We start from the raw sequence: 16,789 nt of genomic DNA on the forward strand, positions 1-16,789 counted from the left end.
CCTATAATGATGACATTCAACCTCACACCCTCTTCAATACACTACCTATAATGATGACATTCAACCTCACACCCTCTTCAATACACTACCTATAATGATGACATTCAACCTCACACCCTCTTCAATACACTACCTATAATGGAGATGACATTCAACCTCACACCCTCTTCAATACACTACCTATAATGATGACATTCAACCTCACACCCTCTTCAATACACTACCTATAATGATGACATTCAACCTCACACCCTCTTCAATACACTACCTATAATGATGACATTCAACCTCACACCCTCTTCAATACACTACCTATAATGATGACATTCAACCTCACACCCTCTTCAATACACTACCTATAATGATGACATTCAACCTCACACCCTCTTCAATACACTACCTATAATGATGACATTCAACCTCACACCCTCTTCAATCAATACACTACCTATAATGATGACATTCAACCTCACACCCTCTTCAATACACTACCTATAATGATGACATTCAACCTCACACCCTCTTCAATACACTACCTATAATGATGACATTCAACCTCACACCCTCTTCAATACACTACCTATAATGGATGACATTCAACCTCACACCCTCTTCAATACACTACCTATAATGATGACATTCAACCTCACACCCTCTTCAATACACTACCTATAATGATGACATTCAACCTCACACCCTCTTCAATACACTACCTATAATGATGACATTCAACCTCACACCCTCTTCAATACACTACCTATAATGATGACATTCAACCTCACACCCTCTTCAATACACTACCTATAATGATGACATTCAACCTCACACCCTCTTCAATACACTACCTATAATGATGACATTCAACCTCACACCCTCTTCAATACACTACCTATAATGATGACATTCAACCTCACACCCTCTTCAATACACTACCTACCTATAATGGAGATGACCCTCTTCAATACACTACCTATAATGATGACATTCAACCTCACACCCTCTTCAATACACTACCTATAATGATGACATTCAACCTCACACCCTCTTCAATACACTACCTATAATGGAGACATTCAACCTCACACCCTCTTCAATACACTACCTATAATGATGACATTCAACCTCACACCCCTTCAATACACTACCTATAATGATGACATTCAACCTCACACCCTCTTCAATACACTACCTATAATGGAGATGACATTCAACCTCACACCCTCTTCAATACACTACCTATAATGATGACATTCAACCTCACACCCTCTTCAATACACTACCTATAATGGAGATGACATTCAACCTCACACCCTCTTCAATACACTACCTATAATGATGACATTCAACCTCACACACCTATAATGATGACTTCAATACACTACCTATAATAATGATGACATTCAACCTCACACCCTCTTCAATACACTACCTATAATGATGACATTCAACCTCACCCTCTTCAATACACTACCTATAATGATGACATTCAACCTCACACCCTCTTCAATACACTACCTATAATGATGACATTCAACCTCACACCCTCTTCAATACACTACCTATAATGATGACATTCAACCTCACACCCTCTTCAATACACTACCTATAATGATGACATTCAACCTCACACCCTCTTCAATACACTACCTATAATGATGACATTCAACCTCACACCCTCTTCAATACACTACCTATAATGATGACATTCAACCTCACACCCTCTTCAATACACTACCTATAATGATGACATTCAACCTCACACCCTCTTCATTACACTACCTATAATGATGACATTCAACCTCACACCCTCTTCAATACACTACCTATAATGATGACATTCAACCTCACACCCTCTTCAATACACTACCTATAATGATGACATTCAACCTCACACCCCCTTCAATACTCTACCTATAATGGAGATGACATTCAACCTCACACACCCTTCAATACACTACCTATAATGATGACATTCAACCTCACACCCCCTTCAATACACTACCTATAATGGAGATGACATTCAACCTCACACCCTTTCAATACACTACCTATAATGATGACATTCAACCTCACACCCTCTTCAATACATTACCTATAATGATGACATTCAACCTCACACCCTCTTCAATACACTACCTATAATGATGACATTCAACCTCATACCCTCGTCAATACACTACCTATAATGATGACATTCAACCTCATACCCCTCTTCAATACACTACCTATAATGAAGACAACAGAGGTCTCTTTCATGTATGTACTCACTGTCATTTTACACCGCTGTAACCTTATCCCGGTGGCCAGTTTGTTTCCCTTTGTTATCGTTTTATCTTGCCTGACTGTTACAGGAAATATTCTTTCCCCTGCTGACATGTTGATCCTTCAATTACTGTCATGGTCTTGTCTTTAGCCCCCTTTTATCCATCACAATCAACAGGTTCCTCAAAGACAGACAGCCAACAGATCGGCTAAAGAGGCCTAATAGGTCAGTACAGTATATGGGGCTCTGGGGAAGACTGCGTCCGAAATGGCACCCTATTCCCTAGGCCAGGGTTTCTCGAACTCTGTCCCGTGGTCCCTCCCTGGGGGCAAGTTTTGATTTTTACCCTAGCACTACACAGCTGATTCAGGTTTGTTCAATGCTTTCATAATCACTAGAGGGAGCCAATCACACCATCTATGTGACTGCACATTTTTGGAGATTTGAGTGTGAGTGCATAACACCTCTGCCTGTGTATTGCAGGGCTGTCTGCTCCCAGGGACATGAGTTTTGAGCTGTACAGGGACTCCAGCATGGAGCCGTCTATTCCAGGCATGAAGGTGGCAGCATCCTCAACAAAAGAAACAAGGGATTGTTCATACTGGTGAAGCATAAGCAGCCTGTCAACCAACCAGCGAGTCAATCACTTAATCAGTCAACCAGCCAACCAGCTCGTCAATCACTCACTCAGTCAACCAGCCTGTCAGCCACGCAATCAGTCAGTCAACCAACCAGCTAGTCAATCACTCAATCAGTCAACCAGCCAACCAGCTAGTCAATCACTCACTCAGTCAACCAGCCTGTCAGTCACGCAATCAGTCAGTCAACCAACCAGCTAGTCAATCACTCAATCAGTCAACCAGCCAACCAGCTAGTCAATCACTCACTCAGTCAACCAGCCTGACAGTCACGCAATCAGTCAGTCAACCAACCAGCTAGTCAATCACTCAATCAGTCAATCAACCAACCAATGATTAAGTCACTCAATCAGTCAGTCAACCAACGATGTAATCAGTCAATCAGTGGCAGTGTATGCCAATGGCCCATGGGCACGCCTCTTCACAGGCACTAAAGATAACACCTAACTTACATTGCCCACGTGATGGCACATGCCTCCTGCCTGGACCCACTCTGTAAATCCCCCCGCAATAACACAGAGCCAACACATCCTGCCTTCACCCTCACCACCGCTGTTATCACTACTCACACTACAGTGTTTGGGGCTGCTTGTTTCTGCGTGTAGGTTCATGAATGTGTGTGTGTGATTTGAGTGTTAAGACGTGTTATGTTGAAAGTCTGTGTAGTGAGAATGTGTGGGAGTATATGTAAAATTCTGTTCATAAAGAAGTTGCCGTATTTATATGCATATGTGATTAACTGGTGTGTGTGTTTGGCACTTGTCCCCCAGATAAGAGCCCTTAATCCATGCAGTCCAGTCCCATTGGACTCTATCATGTAAATCATCCTTTATCCCCCTGTCTACTGTGTTATTAATGATCTACTCATTTAGTGTGTGTGTGTGTGTGTGTGTGTGTGTGTGTGTGTGTGTGTGTGTGTGTGTGTGTGTGTGTGTGTGTGTGTGTGTGTGTGTGTGTGTGTGTGTGTGTGTGTGTGTGTGTGTGTGTGTGTGTGTGTGTGTGTGTGTGTGTTCCCGATTGTATTAGCAGATCCGAGGTCAGTGTTTACAGTGTATTTATTGGAAGCTCAGTCCCCACACACTCCCTGTGCCTTTAATCAACTGCTAGTCTGTTAATCAATAAAGTCATAAACAAAAGCAATGATTCAGAGCTGTTGGCTCTGATAATGTCTGAGTAGGTGTTTTAATCTGTGGGACATCAAGTATTCAAACAGCTGTAGAGAGTCTAAGGTACTTGAGTCCAGTCTTTCTAGTGGAAAGGCCATGAAATCACAGAGAAAAACGTGGCGTGTGTGTGTGTGTGTGTCTCATTGCTTTCTTAATTACTTGCACTTCATGTGTCTGCTTGTGAGAGCACACCGGGGTTGGTTTGTCAGTCACCTCTGATGGTGGTTGTCAGTCACCATATTGGTGTTGGTATGGTTGTCAGTCACCACATTGGTGTTGGTTGTCAGTCACCACATTGGTGTTGGTGTTGGTTGTCAGTCACCACATTGGTGTTGGTATAGTTGTCAGTCACCACACCGGTGTTGGTTGTCAGTCACCATATTGGTGTTGGTATGGTTGTCAGTCACCACACTGGTGTTGGTTGTCAGTCACCATATTGGTCTTGGTATGGTTGTCAGTCACCACATTGGTGTTGGTGTTGGTTGTCAGTCACCACACTGGTGTTGGTATGGTTGTCAGTCACCACATTGGTGTTGGTATGGTTGACAGTCACCACATTGGTGTTGGTATGGTTGTCAGTCACCACATTGGTGTTGGTAGAGTTGTCAGTCACCATATTGGTGTTGGTTGTCAGTCACCACACTGGTGTTGGTATAGTTGTCAGTCACCACACTGGTGTTGGTTGTCAGTCACCATATTGGTGTTGGTATGGTTGTCAGTCACCACATTGGTGTTGGTGTTGGTTGTCAGTCACCACACTGGTGTTGGTATGGTTGTCAGTCACCACATTGGTGTTGGTATGGTTGACAGTCACCACATTGGTGTTGGTATGGTTGTCAGTCACCACATTGATGTTGGTAGAGTTGTCAGTCACCATATTGGTGTTGGTTGTCAGTCACCACACTGGTGTTGGTATAGTTGTCAGTCACCACATTGATGTTGGTATAGTTGTCAGTCACCACACTGGTGTTGGTTGTCAGTCACCATATTGGTGTTGGTATGGTTGTCAGTCACCACACTGGTGTTGGTATGGTTGTCAGTCACCACATTGGTGTTGGTATTGGTTGTCAGTCACCACACTGGTGTTGGTATAGTTGTCAGTCACCATATTGGTGTTGGTGTTGGTTGTCAGTCACTGTATTGGTGGTGGTATAGTTGTCAGTCACCACATTGGTGTTGGTGTTGGTTGTCAGTCACCACATTGGTGTTTGTTGTCAGTCACCATATTGGTGTTGGTGTTGGTTGTCAGTCACCACACTGGTGTTGGTATGGTTGTCAGTCACCACATTGGTGTTGGTATTGGTTGTCAGTCACCACACTGGTGTTGGTATGGTTGGCAGTCACCACATTGGCGTTGGTGTTGGTTGTCAGTCACCGTATTGGTGTTGGTATAGTTGTCAGTCACCACATTGGTGTTGGTGTTGGTTGTCAGTCACCACATTGGTGTTTGTTGTCAGTCACCATATTGGTGTTGGTATAGACATTGGTGTTGGTGTTGGTTGTCAGTCACCACATTGGTGTTGGTTGTAAGTCACAATATTGGTGTTGGTATAGACATTCAAATCAAATCAAATCAAATTTTATTTGTCACATACACATGGTTAGCAGATGTTAAATGCGAGTGTAGCGAAATGCTTGTGCCTCTAGTTCCGACAATGCAGTGATAACCAACAAGTAATCTAACTAACAATTCCAAAACTACTGTCTTATACACAGTGTAAGGGGATAAGGAACATGTACATAAGGATATATAAATGAGTGATGGTACAGAGCAGCATACAGTAGATGGTATCGAGTACAGTATATACATATGAGATGAGTGTGTAGACAAAGTAAACAAAGTGGCATAGTTAAAGTGGCTAGTGATACATGTGTTACATAAGGATGCAGTCGATGATGTAGAGTACAGTATATACATATGCATATGAGATGAATAATGTAGGGTAAGTAACATTATATAAGGTAGCATTGTTTAAAGTGGCTAGTGATATATTTACATCATTTCCCATCAATTCCCATTATTAAAATGGCTGGAGTTGGGTCAGTGTCAATGACAGTGTGTTGGCAGCAGCCACTCAATGTTAGTGGTGGCTGTTTAACAGTCTGATGGCCTTGAGATAGAAGCTGTTTTTCAGTCTCTCGGTCCCAGCTTTGATGCACCTGTACTGACCTCGCCTTCTGGATGATAGCGGGGTGAACAGGCAGTGGTTCGGGTGGTTGATTGGTGTCATTGGTGTTGGTGTTGGTTGTCAGTCACCACATTGGTGTTGGTTGTCAGTCACCACATTGGTGTTGGTATAGTTGTCAGTCACCACATTGGTGTTGGTTGTCAGTCACCATATTGGTGTTGGTATAGTTGTCAGTCACCACATTGGTGTTGGTTGTCAGTCACCATATTGGTGTTGGTATAGTTGTCAGTCACCACATTGGTGTTGGTGTTGGTTGTCAGTTATCACATTGGTGCTGGTTGTCAGTCACCTTATTGGTGTTGGTTGTTGGCCTATGGTCACTATCAGTCAGTTTTATGATCTGCCATTACAAATTATTTATGGCCGGGGAGGGCTGGAATATATTATTCTGTTGAGCTGAGGGAAGATCAGAGAGAATAACTGTCCTCTTTAGACATCATCATGGAAACTCAGAAATGGTCTATCGTGGCCCTGTGTCTGCTGGGGGTTTTGGGTTCAATCACCGCCAAAGGTAAAAGATCTGCCAGACACACATTTACTCTGGATGGTCACCTGACCTGACTTAGCTCATCTCCTGCCCTTCTCATTGACTTACTTCTAGACAATCACTATGACCTTCTTCTGAGTTGTGTTTGCAATTTATATTCACTCTTTTCATTGGTTTCTACGGTCCTTTCCCCTCAAACCTTCTTACTCTCTCCTTTCACAAACTAATCTCCTCTCACTCCATCATCATACTCTCTCTCTCACCTGATCTTACTCTTCGACTACTCTTCTCTCTGCTGGATCTCCTCTCACTTGTCGTAAACTTCTAAACTCTTAATTCTCTGTCTCTCTTCTCTCTCACCTCGCTACACAAGTTCTTCTGAATCTGACAAAACATCAAAGTACGAAGAAACTACTATCTGCAGTCCTAATTGAAACCCATGATAATATGTAATTGAAGCACTGTCTGTAACCTCCTATCGATAGTATATTGCTGTAGCAATCTATCTACAGTATGTTACAATAGCCTCCTATCTACAATATGTTACGGTACTCTCCTATCTACAATATACTACTGTAGCCTTCTATCTACAGTATGTTACTGTAGCCTCCTATCGATAGTATATTGCTGTAGCAATCTATCTACAGTATGTTACAATAGCCTCCTATCTACAATATGTTACGGTACTCTCCTATCTACAATATACTACTGTAGCCTTCTATCTACAGTATGTTACTGTAGCCTCCTATCTACAGTATATTACTGTAGCCTTCTATCTACAATATACTACTGTAGCCTTCTATCTACAGTATCTTACTATAGCCTCCTATCTACAGTATATTACTGCAGCCTTATATCTACAGTATGTTAATGTAGCCTCCTATATACTGTATATTACTGTAGCCTTCTATCTACAGTATGTTACAATAGCCTCCTATCTACAGTATGTTACGGTACTCTCCTATCTACAATATACTACTGTAGCCTTCTATCTACAGTATCTTACTGTAGCCTCCTATCTACAGTATATTACTGCAGCCTTATATCTACAGTATTTTAATAGCCTCCTATATACAGTATATTACTGTAGCCTTCTATCTACAGTATGTTACAATAGCCTCCTATCTACAGTATGTTACGGTACTCTCCTATCTACAATATACTACTGTAGCCTTCTATCTACAGTATCTTACTGTAGCCTCCTATCTACAGTATATTACTGCAGCCTTATATCTACAGTATGTTAATGTAGCCTCCTATATACAGTATGTTACTGTAGCCTCCTATCTATAGTATATTACTGTAGCCTTCTATCTACAGTATGTTACAATAGCCTCCTATCTACAGTATGTTACGGTACTCTCCTATCTACAATATACTACTGTAGCCTTCTATCTACAGTATCTTACTGTAGCCTCCTATCTACAGTATGTTAATGTAGCCTCCTATATACAGTATGTTACTGTAGCCTCCTATCTATAGTATATTACTGTAGCCTTCTATCTACAGTATGTTAATGTAGCCTCCTATATACAGTATGTTACTGTAGCCTCCTATATACATTATATTACTGTAGCCTTTTATCTACAGTATGTTACTGTAGCCTCCTATCTACAGTATATTACTGTAGCCTTCTATCTACAGTATGTTACTGTAGCCTCCTATCTACAGTATATTACTGTAGCCTTCTATCTACACTATGTTACAATAGCCTCCTATCTACAGTATGTTACGGTACTCTCCTATCTACAATATACTACTGTACCCTTCTATCTACAGTATGTTACTGTAGCCTCCTATCTATAGTATGTTACGGTACTCTCCTATCTACAGTATACTACTGTAGCCTTCTATCTACAGTATCTCACTGTAGCCTCCTATCTACAGTATATTACTGTAGCCTTCTATCTACAGTATGTTACTGTAGCCTCCTATCTACAGTATGTTACTGTAGCCTCCTATCTACAGTATACTACTGTAGTCTTCTATCTACAGTATATCACTGTAGCCTCCTATCTACAGTATATTACTGTAGCCTTCTATCTACAGTATGTTACTGTAGCCTCCTATCTACAGTATGTTAATGTAGCCTCCTATATACAGTATGTTACTGTAGCCTCCTATCTATAGTATATTACTGTAGCCTTCTATCTACAGTATGTTAATGTAGCCTCCTATATACAGTATGTTACTGTAGCCTCCTATCTACAGTATATTACTGTAGCCTTCTATCTACAGTATGTTACTGTAGCCTCCTATCTACAGTATATTACTGTAGCCTTCTATCTACACTATGTTACAATAGCCTCCTATCTACAGTATCTCACTGTAGCCTCCTATCTACAGTATATTACTGTAGCCTTCTATCTACAGTATGTTACTGTAGCCTCCTATCTACAGTATGTTACTGTAGCCTCCTATCTACAGTATACTACTGTAGTCTTCTATCTACAGTATATCACTGTAGCCTCCTATCTACAGTATATTACTGTAGCCTTCTATCTACAGTATGTTACTGTAGCCTCCTATCTACAGTATATTACTGTAGCCTTCTATCTACAGTATGTTACAATAGCCTCCTATCTACAGTATGTGACGGTACTCTCCTATCTACAATATACTACTGTACCCTTCTATCTACAGTATGTTACTGTAGCCTCCTATCTATAGTATGTTACGGTACTCTCCTCTCTACAGTATACTACTGTAGCCTTCTATCTACAGTATCTCACTGTAGCCTCCTATCTACAGTATATTACTGTAGCCTTCTATCTACAGTATATCACTGTAGCCTCCTATCTACAGTATATTACTGTAGCCTTCTATCTACAGTATGTTACTGTAGCCTCCTATCTACAGTATGTTACAGTAGCCTCTTATCTACAGTATGTTAAGTAGCCTCCTATCTACAGTATGGTACGGTAGCCTCCTATCTACAGTATTGTACGGTAGCCTCCTAACTACAGTATGTTACCGTTGCCTCCTATCTACAGTATGGTACGGTAGCCTCCTATCTACAGTATGTTACTGTAGCCTCCTAGCTACAGTATGTTACTGTAGCCTTCTATCTACATTATGTTACAGTAGCCTCCTAGCTACAGTATGTTACAGTAGCCTCCTAGCTACAGTATGTTATTGTAGCCCCCTAGCTACAGTATGTTACTGTTGCATCCTATATATAATATGTTACTGTAGCCTCCTGTCTACAATGTGTGGCTCTAGCCTCCTATCTACAGTATGTTACTGTAGCCTCCTATCTACAGTATGTTACAGTAGCCTCGTATGTTAAGTAGCCTCCTATCTACAGTATGGTACGGTAGCCTCTTATCTACAGTATGTTACAGTAGCCTCCTATCTACAGTATTGTACGGTAGCCTCCTAACTACAGTATGTTATCGTTGCCTCCTATCTACAGTATGGTACGGTAGCCTCCTAGCTATAGTATGTTACTGTAGCCTCCTAGCTACAGTATGTTACTGTAGCCTCCTAGCTCTACTGTATGTTACTGTAGCCTCCTATCTACAGTATACTACTGTAGTCTTCTATCTACAGTATATCACTGTAGCCTCCTATCTACAGTATATTACTGTAGCCTTCTATCTACAGTATGTTACTGTAGCCTCCTATCTACAGTATGTTACAGTAGCCTCTTATCTACAGTATGTTAAGTAGCCTCCTATCTACAGTATGGTACGGTAGCCTCCTAACTACAGTATGTTACCATTGCCTCCTATCTACAGTATAGTACGGTAGCCTCCTAGCTGTAGTATGTTACTGTAGCCTCCGAGCTACAGTATGTTACTGTAGCCTCCTAGCTACAGTATGTTACTGTAGCCTCCTAGCTACAGTATGTTACTGTAAATAATAAAAATAATAGCCTTCTATCTACATTATGTTACAGTAGCCTCCTAGCTACAGTATGTTACAGTAGCCTCCTAGCTACAGTATGTTACTGTAGCCTCCTAGCTACAGTATGTTACTGTTGCATCCTATATATAATATGTTACTGTAGCCTCCTGTCTACAATATGTTGCTCTAGCCTCCTGTCTACAGTATGTTAAGGTACCCTCCTATCTACAGTATGTTACTGTAGCCTCCTATCTACAGTATGTTACTGTAGCCTCCTATATACAATATGTTACTGTTGCTCGAGCCTCCTGTCTACAGTGTGTTACTATAGCCTCCTAGCTACAGTATGTTACTGTTGCCTCCTATCTACATTATGTTACTGTAGCCTCATATCTACAGTATGTTACTGTAGCCTCATATCTACAGTATGTTACTGTAGCCTCATATGTACATTGTTACTGTTGCCTCCTATATACAATATGTTACTGTAGTCTCATGTCTATAATATGTTGCTCTAGCCTCCTGTCTACAGTATGTTACGGTGCCCTCCTATCTACAGTATGTTAATGTAGCCTCCTATCTACAGTATGTTACTGTAGCCTCCTATCTACAGTATGTTAATGTAGCCTCCTATCTACAGTATGTTACGGTGCCCTCCTATCTACAGTATGTTACTGTAGCCTCCTATCTACAGTATGTTACAGTACCCTCCTATCTACAGTATGTTACTGTAGCCTCCTATCTACAGTATGTTACTGTAGCCTCCTATCTACAGTATGTTAATGTAGCCTCCTATCTACAGTATGTTACTGTTGCTCGAGCCTCCTGTCTACAATATGTTGCTCTAGCCTCCTATCTACAGTATGTTACTGTACCCTCCTATCTACAGTATGTTAATGTAGCCTCCTATCTACAGTATGTTACTGTAGCCTCCTATCTACAGTATGTTACAGTACCCTCCTATCTACAGTATGTTACTGTAGCCTCCTATCTACAGTATGTTACTGTAGCCTCCTATCTACAGTATGTTATGGTACCCTCCTATCTACAGTATGTTACTGTAGCCTCCTATCTACAGTAATAATATAATATATAATAATAATATATGCCATTTAGCAGACGCTTTTATCCAAAGCGACTTACAGTCATGTGTGCATACATTCTACGTATGGGTGGTCCCGGGGATCGAACCCACTACCCTGGCGTTACAAGCGCCATGCTCTACCAACTGAGCTACAGAAGGACCAGTATATTACGGTAGCCTCCTATCTACAGTATGTTACTGTTGCCTCCTATATACAATATGTTACTGTAGCCTCCTGTCTACAATATGTTGCTCTAGCCTCCTGTCTACAGTATGTTACGGTACCCTCCTATCTACAGTATGTTACTGTAGCCTCCTGTCTACAGTATGTTACTGTAGCCTCCTGTCTACAGTATGTTACTGTAGCCTCCTGCCTCCTGTCTACAGTATGTTACTGTAGCCTCCTATCTACAGTATGTTTAGCTGATGAGAGAATAAAGACCAGGCAAGTGAAGTATGATAGTCGTCACTAAATGTCTCCTGGAGCCTGATCAAAGACCAGTCCATAGGGTGTTCATATCTACCCCCTCTGATCTCTCTCTCTCTCAAAGTCCATAGGGTGTTAATCTCTACCCCCTCTGATCTCTCTCTCTCTCTCATAGTTCATAGGGTGTTCATAACTACCCCCCCCGATCTCTCTCTCTCTCAAAGTCCATAGGGTGTTAATCTCTACCCCCTCTGATCTCTCTCTCTCTCTCTCTCTCTCTCTCTCTCTCTCTCTCTCTCTCTCTCTCTCTCTCTCTCTCTCTCTCTCTCTCTATCTCTCTCTCACAGTCCATAGGGTGTTAATCTCTACCCCCTCTGATCTCTCTCTCTCTCACAGTCCATAGGGTGTTCATCTCTACCCCCTCTGGTCTCTCTCTCTCACAGTCCATAGGGTGTTCATCTCTACCCCCTCTGATCTCTCTCTCTCACATTCCATAGGGTGTCAATATCTACCCCCTCTGATCTCTCTCTCTCACATTCCGTAGGGTGTTCATCTATACCCCCTCTGATCTCTCTCTCTCACAGTCCATAGGGTGTTAATCTCTACCCCCTCTGATCTCTCTCTCTCTCTCTCTCTCTCTCTCTCTCTCTCTCTCTCTCTCTCTCTCTCTCTCTCTCTCTCTCTCTCTCTCTCTCTCTCACAGTCCATAGGGTGTTCATCTCTACCCCCTCTGATCTCTCTCACATTCCATAGGGTGTTCATCTCTACCCCCTCTGATCTCTCTCACATTCCATAGGGTGTTCATATCTACCCCCTCTGATCTCTCTCTCTCTCAGTCCATAGGGTGTTCATAACTACCCCCTCTGATCTCTCTCTCAGTCCATAGGGTGTTCATATCTACCCCCTCTGATCTCTCTCTCTCTCAGTCCATAGGGTGTTCATCTCTACCCCCTCTGATCTCTCTCTCTCTCTCTCTCTCTCTCTCTCTCTCTCTCTCTCTCTCTCTCTCTCTCTCTCTCTCTCTCTCTCTCTCTCACAGTCCATAGGGTGTTCATCTCTACCCCCTCTGATCTCTCTCACATTCCATAGGGTGTTCATCTCTACCCCCTCTGATCTCTCTCACATTCCATAGGGTGTTCATATCTACCCCCTCTGATCTCTCTCTCTCTCAGTCCATAGGGTGTTCATATCTACCCCCTCTGATCTCTCTCTCAGTCCATAGGGTGTTCATATCTACCCCCTCTGATCTCTCTCTCTCTCAGTCCATAGGGTGTTCATCTCTACCCCCTCTGATCTCTCTCACATTCCATAGGGTGTTCATCTCTACCCCCTCTGATCTCTCTATCTCACAGTCCATAGGGTGTTAATCTCTACCCCCTCTGATCTCTCTCACATTCCATAGGGTGTTCATCTCTACCCCCTCTGATCTCTCTATCTCACAGTCCATAGGGTGTTAATCTCTACCCCCTCTGATCTCTCTCACATTCCATAGGGTGTTAATCTCTACCCCCTCTGATCTCTCTCACATTCCATAGGGTGTTCATCTCTACCCCCTCTGATCTCTCTATCTCACAGTCCATAGGGTGTTCATCTCTACCCCCTCTGATCTCTCTATCTCACAGTCCATAGGGTGTTAATCTCTACCCCTCTGATCTTTCTCTCACACACAGACACTCTCTCAAGGTAGATTATATCAAATATTACAGAAGTTAAAACATTTTTATATTCCTGAAAGGTTTTGAGAGCTAGAAGAGTTCAGATAAGTGTGTTTTAGTTAAGCATGTTTTTATTAGTGTGTTTTAGATACGTATGTTTTTGAAACGTCTCTGTCTCTGGTCCAGTTGAGGAGGAGAACCCAGAGTTCTGGAGAGCCCAGGGTGCCAAGGCTTTGCAAGCGGCTCTGAACAGGAAGTTGAACACCAATGTGGCCAAAAACATCATGCTCTTCCTGGGTGACGGTGAGTGACCAATCACTGTCCAAACCTCACATCAGTGGGTTATTAACCGTATCCAAATCTTACATAACAAATACAATGAGCGACACTCATTCGAAACCTCCTTTTCCAGCCTATTCTAATTCACCAGTTACAGTCCAGTACAACCCCAGTGTGCCCTATTTCTCTGTGCCATTCCCCCCAAGGTATGGGCATTACCACCATCACAGCAGCTCGAATCCTCAAGGGCCAGATGCACAACCAGTCTGGAGAGGAGACAGTGATGACCATGGATACTTTCCCCCATGCGGGCCTCCTCAAGGTACACAAACAAACAAACAAAGCTTCAGATACATACATTAACATGCATAGAGATACCCACAGAGATCACACTTTGTTTGATGTGCAGCTGCAACCATGAGTACCTCTTTCAGAGGACCATATTGTGTCTGTTGTGTATAATGATGTATGTATGAGGTACAAGCTCATGTGTACATATTATTCATGTGTATTCCTTTCTATCCCTTAATGTGTGCATGTACTGTCTGTCTGTGTGCAGACATACAGTGTTGACTTCCAGATCCCTGACAGTTCATCCACAGCCACAGCCTACCTGTGTGGTGTTAAGACCAACCTGAACACGGTCGGTGTGAACGCTGCTGCTCGCAACGGAATCTGCAAGACCCAGAAGGGCAACGAGGTCACCTCTATTCTCAAGTGGGCCAAAGATGCTGGTAGGAACCATATCTCTGTCCAACTTCCCATATCACTAGGGCCCCGACTTTGTCCTGATCCAGTTGACTTACCAGGAAAACCTTACAGACTATAACTAGGGTCCAGAGTTTTTCCTGGACACGTTATATAATCAGGTGGGTGTTAGATACCGATACAAAACACTAATAAACACAAGAGAGATAACAGTTGGCTAGATGTTCAGTTGAGTCTATAAGGACCAGCTGTAGCTGTTGGCTGGAGTCTGGGCCCTCTGGCTTCTTTGGTGATCAGGTGTTGTGGCCTGGTGTAGTACTGAGCTGCTGATGGAGGCAGGAGAATGTTACCTTGACTGTTATCATGTTCCCGTATCACCAACCATAAATATTTCATAACTCCCAGCTCCACAGCCCTGACCCCGACACAGGAGGCTGATATCCCTTCAGAGACAGGCCTGACCCCTACACAGGAGGCTGATATCCCTTCAGAGACAGGCCTGACCCCTACACAGGAGGCTGATATCCCTTCAGAGACAGGCCTGACCCCTACACAGGAGGCTGATATCCCTTCAGAGACAGGCCTGACCCTTACACAGGAGGCTGATATCCCTTCAGAGACAGGCCTGACCCCTACACAGGAGGCTGATATCCCTTCAGAGGCAGGCCTGACCCTTACACAGGAGGCTGATATCCCTTCAGAGACAGGCCTGACCCTTACACAGGAGGCTGATAACCCTTCAGAGACAGGCCTGACCCCTACACAGGAGGCTGATATCCCTTCAGAGACAGGCCTGACCCCTACACAGGAGGCTGATATCCCTTCAGAGACAGGCCTGACCCTTACACAGGAGGCTGATATCCCTTCAGAGACAGGCCTGACCCCTACACAGGAGGCTGATATCCCTTCAGAGGCAGGCCTGACCCTTACACAGGAGGCTGATATCCCTTCAGAGACAGGCCTGACCCTTACACAGGAGGCTGATATCCCTTCAGAGACAGGCCTGACCCCTACACAGGAGGCTGATATCCCTTCAGAGACAGGCCTGACCCCTACACAGGAGGCTGATATCCCTTCAGAGACAGGCCTGTCCCTTACACAGGAGGCTGATATCCCTTCAGAGACAGGCCTGACCCCTACACAGGAGGCTGATATCCCTTCAGAGGCAGGCCTGACCCTTACACAGGAGGCTGATATCCCTTCAGAGACAGGCCTGACCCCTACACAGGAGGCTGATATCCCTTCAGAGGCAGGCCTGACCCTGACCCCTACACAGGAGGCTGATATCCCTTCAGAGACAGGCCTGACCCTTACACAGGAGGCTGATATCCCTTCAGAGACAGGCCTGACCCCTACACAGGAGGCTGATATCCCTTCAGAGACAGGCCTGACCCCTACACAGGAGGCTGATATCCATTCAGAGACAGGCCTGTCCCTTACACAGGAGGCTGATATCCCTTCAGAGACAGGCCTGCCCAGGAGGCTGATATCCCTTCAGACCTGACCCTACACAGGAGGCTGATATCCCTTCACACAGGAGGCTGATATCCCTTCAGAGGCAGGCCTGACCCTTACACAGGAGGCTGATATCCCTTCAGAGACAGGCCTGACCCCTACACAGGAGGGTGATATCCCTTCAGAGACAGGCCTGACCCCTACACAGGAGGCTGATATCCCTTCAGAGGCAGGCCTGACCCCTACACAGGAGGCTGATATCCCTTCAGAGGCAGGCCTGACCCCTACACAGGAGGCTGATATCCCTTCAGAGACAGGCCTGACCCCTACACAGGAGGGTGATATCCCTTCAGAGACAGGCCTGACCCCTACACAGGAGGCTGATATCCCTTCAGAGACAGGCCTGACCCTTACACAGGAGGGTGATATCCCTTCAGAGACAGGCCTGACCCTTACACAGGAGGCTGATATCCCTTCAGAGACAGGCCTGACCCCTACACAGGAGGCTGATATCCATTCAGAGACAGGCCTGACCCCTACACAGGAGGCTGATATCCATTCAGAGACAGGCCTGACCCCTACACAGGAG

At 43.8% G+C, this 16,789-nt stretch overlaps 1 protein-coding gene across 1 annotated transcript in view; it reads left to right on the forward strand.

Annotated features, from left to right (window-relative positions):
- Positions 1-6,609: 6,609 nt before the first annotated feature.
- The window catches only part of alp3 (alkaline phosphatase 3), a 28,155-nt gene continuing 17,975 nt past the window's right edge, over positions 6,610-16,789 (forward strand). The window contains exons 1-4 of the mRNA XM_046296370.1: positions 6,610-6,767; positions 13,945-14,061; positions 14,244-14,359; positions 14,597-14,771. Of these exons, the coding sequence (XP_046152326.1) occupies positions 6,698-6,767; positions 13,945-14,061; positions 14,244-14,359; positions 14,597-14,771 (478 nt within the window). The 5' untranslated portion in view covers positions 6,610-6,697. The remainder of the gene's footprint in view (positions 6,768-13,944; positions 14,062-14,243; positions 14,360-14,596; positions 14,772-16,789) is intronic.

The sequence above is a fragment of the Oncorhynchus gorbuscha genome, linkage group LG13 (assembly GCF_021184085.1).
Source record: "Oncorhynchus gorbuscha isolate QuinsamMale2020 ecotype Even-year linkage group LG13, OgorEven_v1.0, whole genome shotgun sequence".
Classification (NCBI taxonomy): Eukaryota; Metazoa; Chordata; class Actinopteri; order Salmoniformes; family Salmonidae; genus Oncorhynchus; species Oncorhynchus gorbuscha.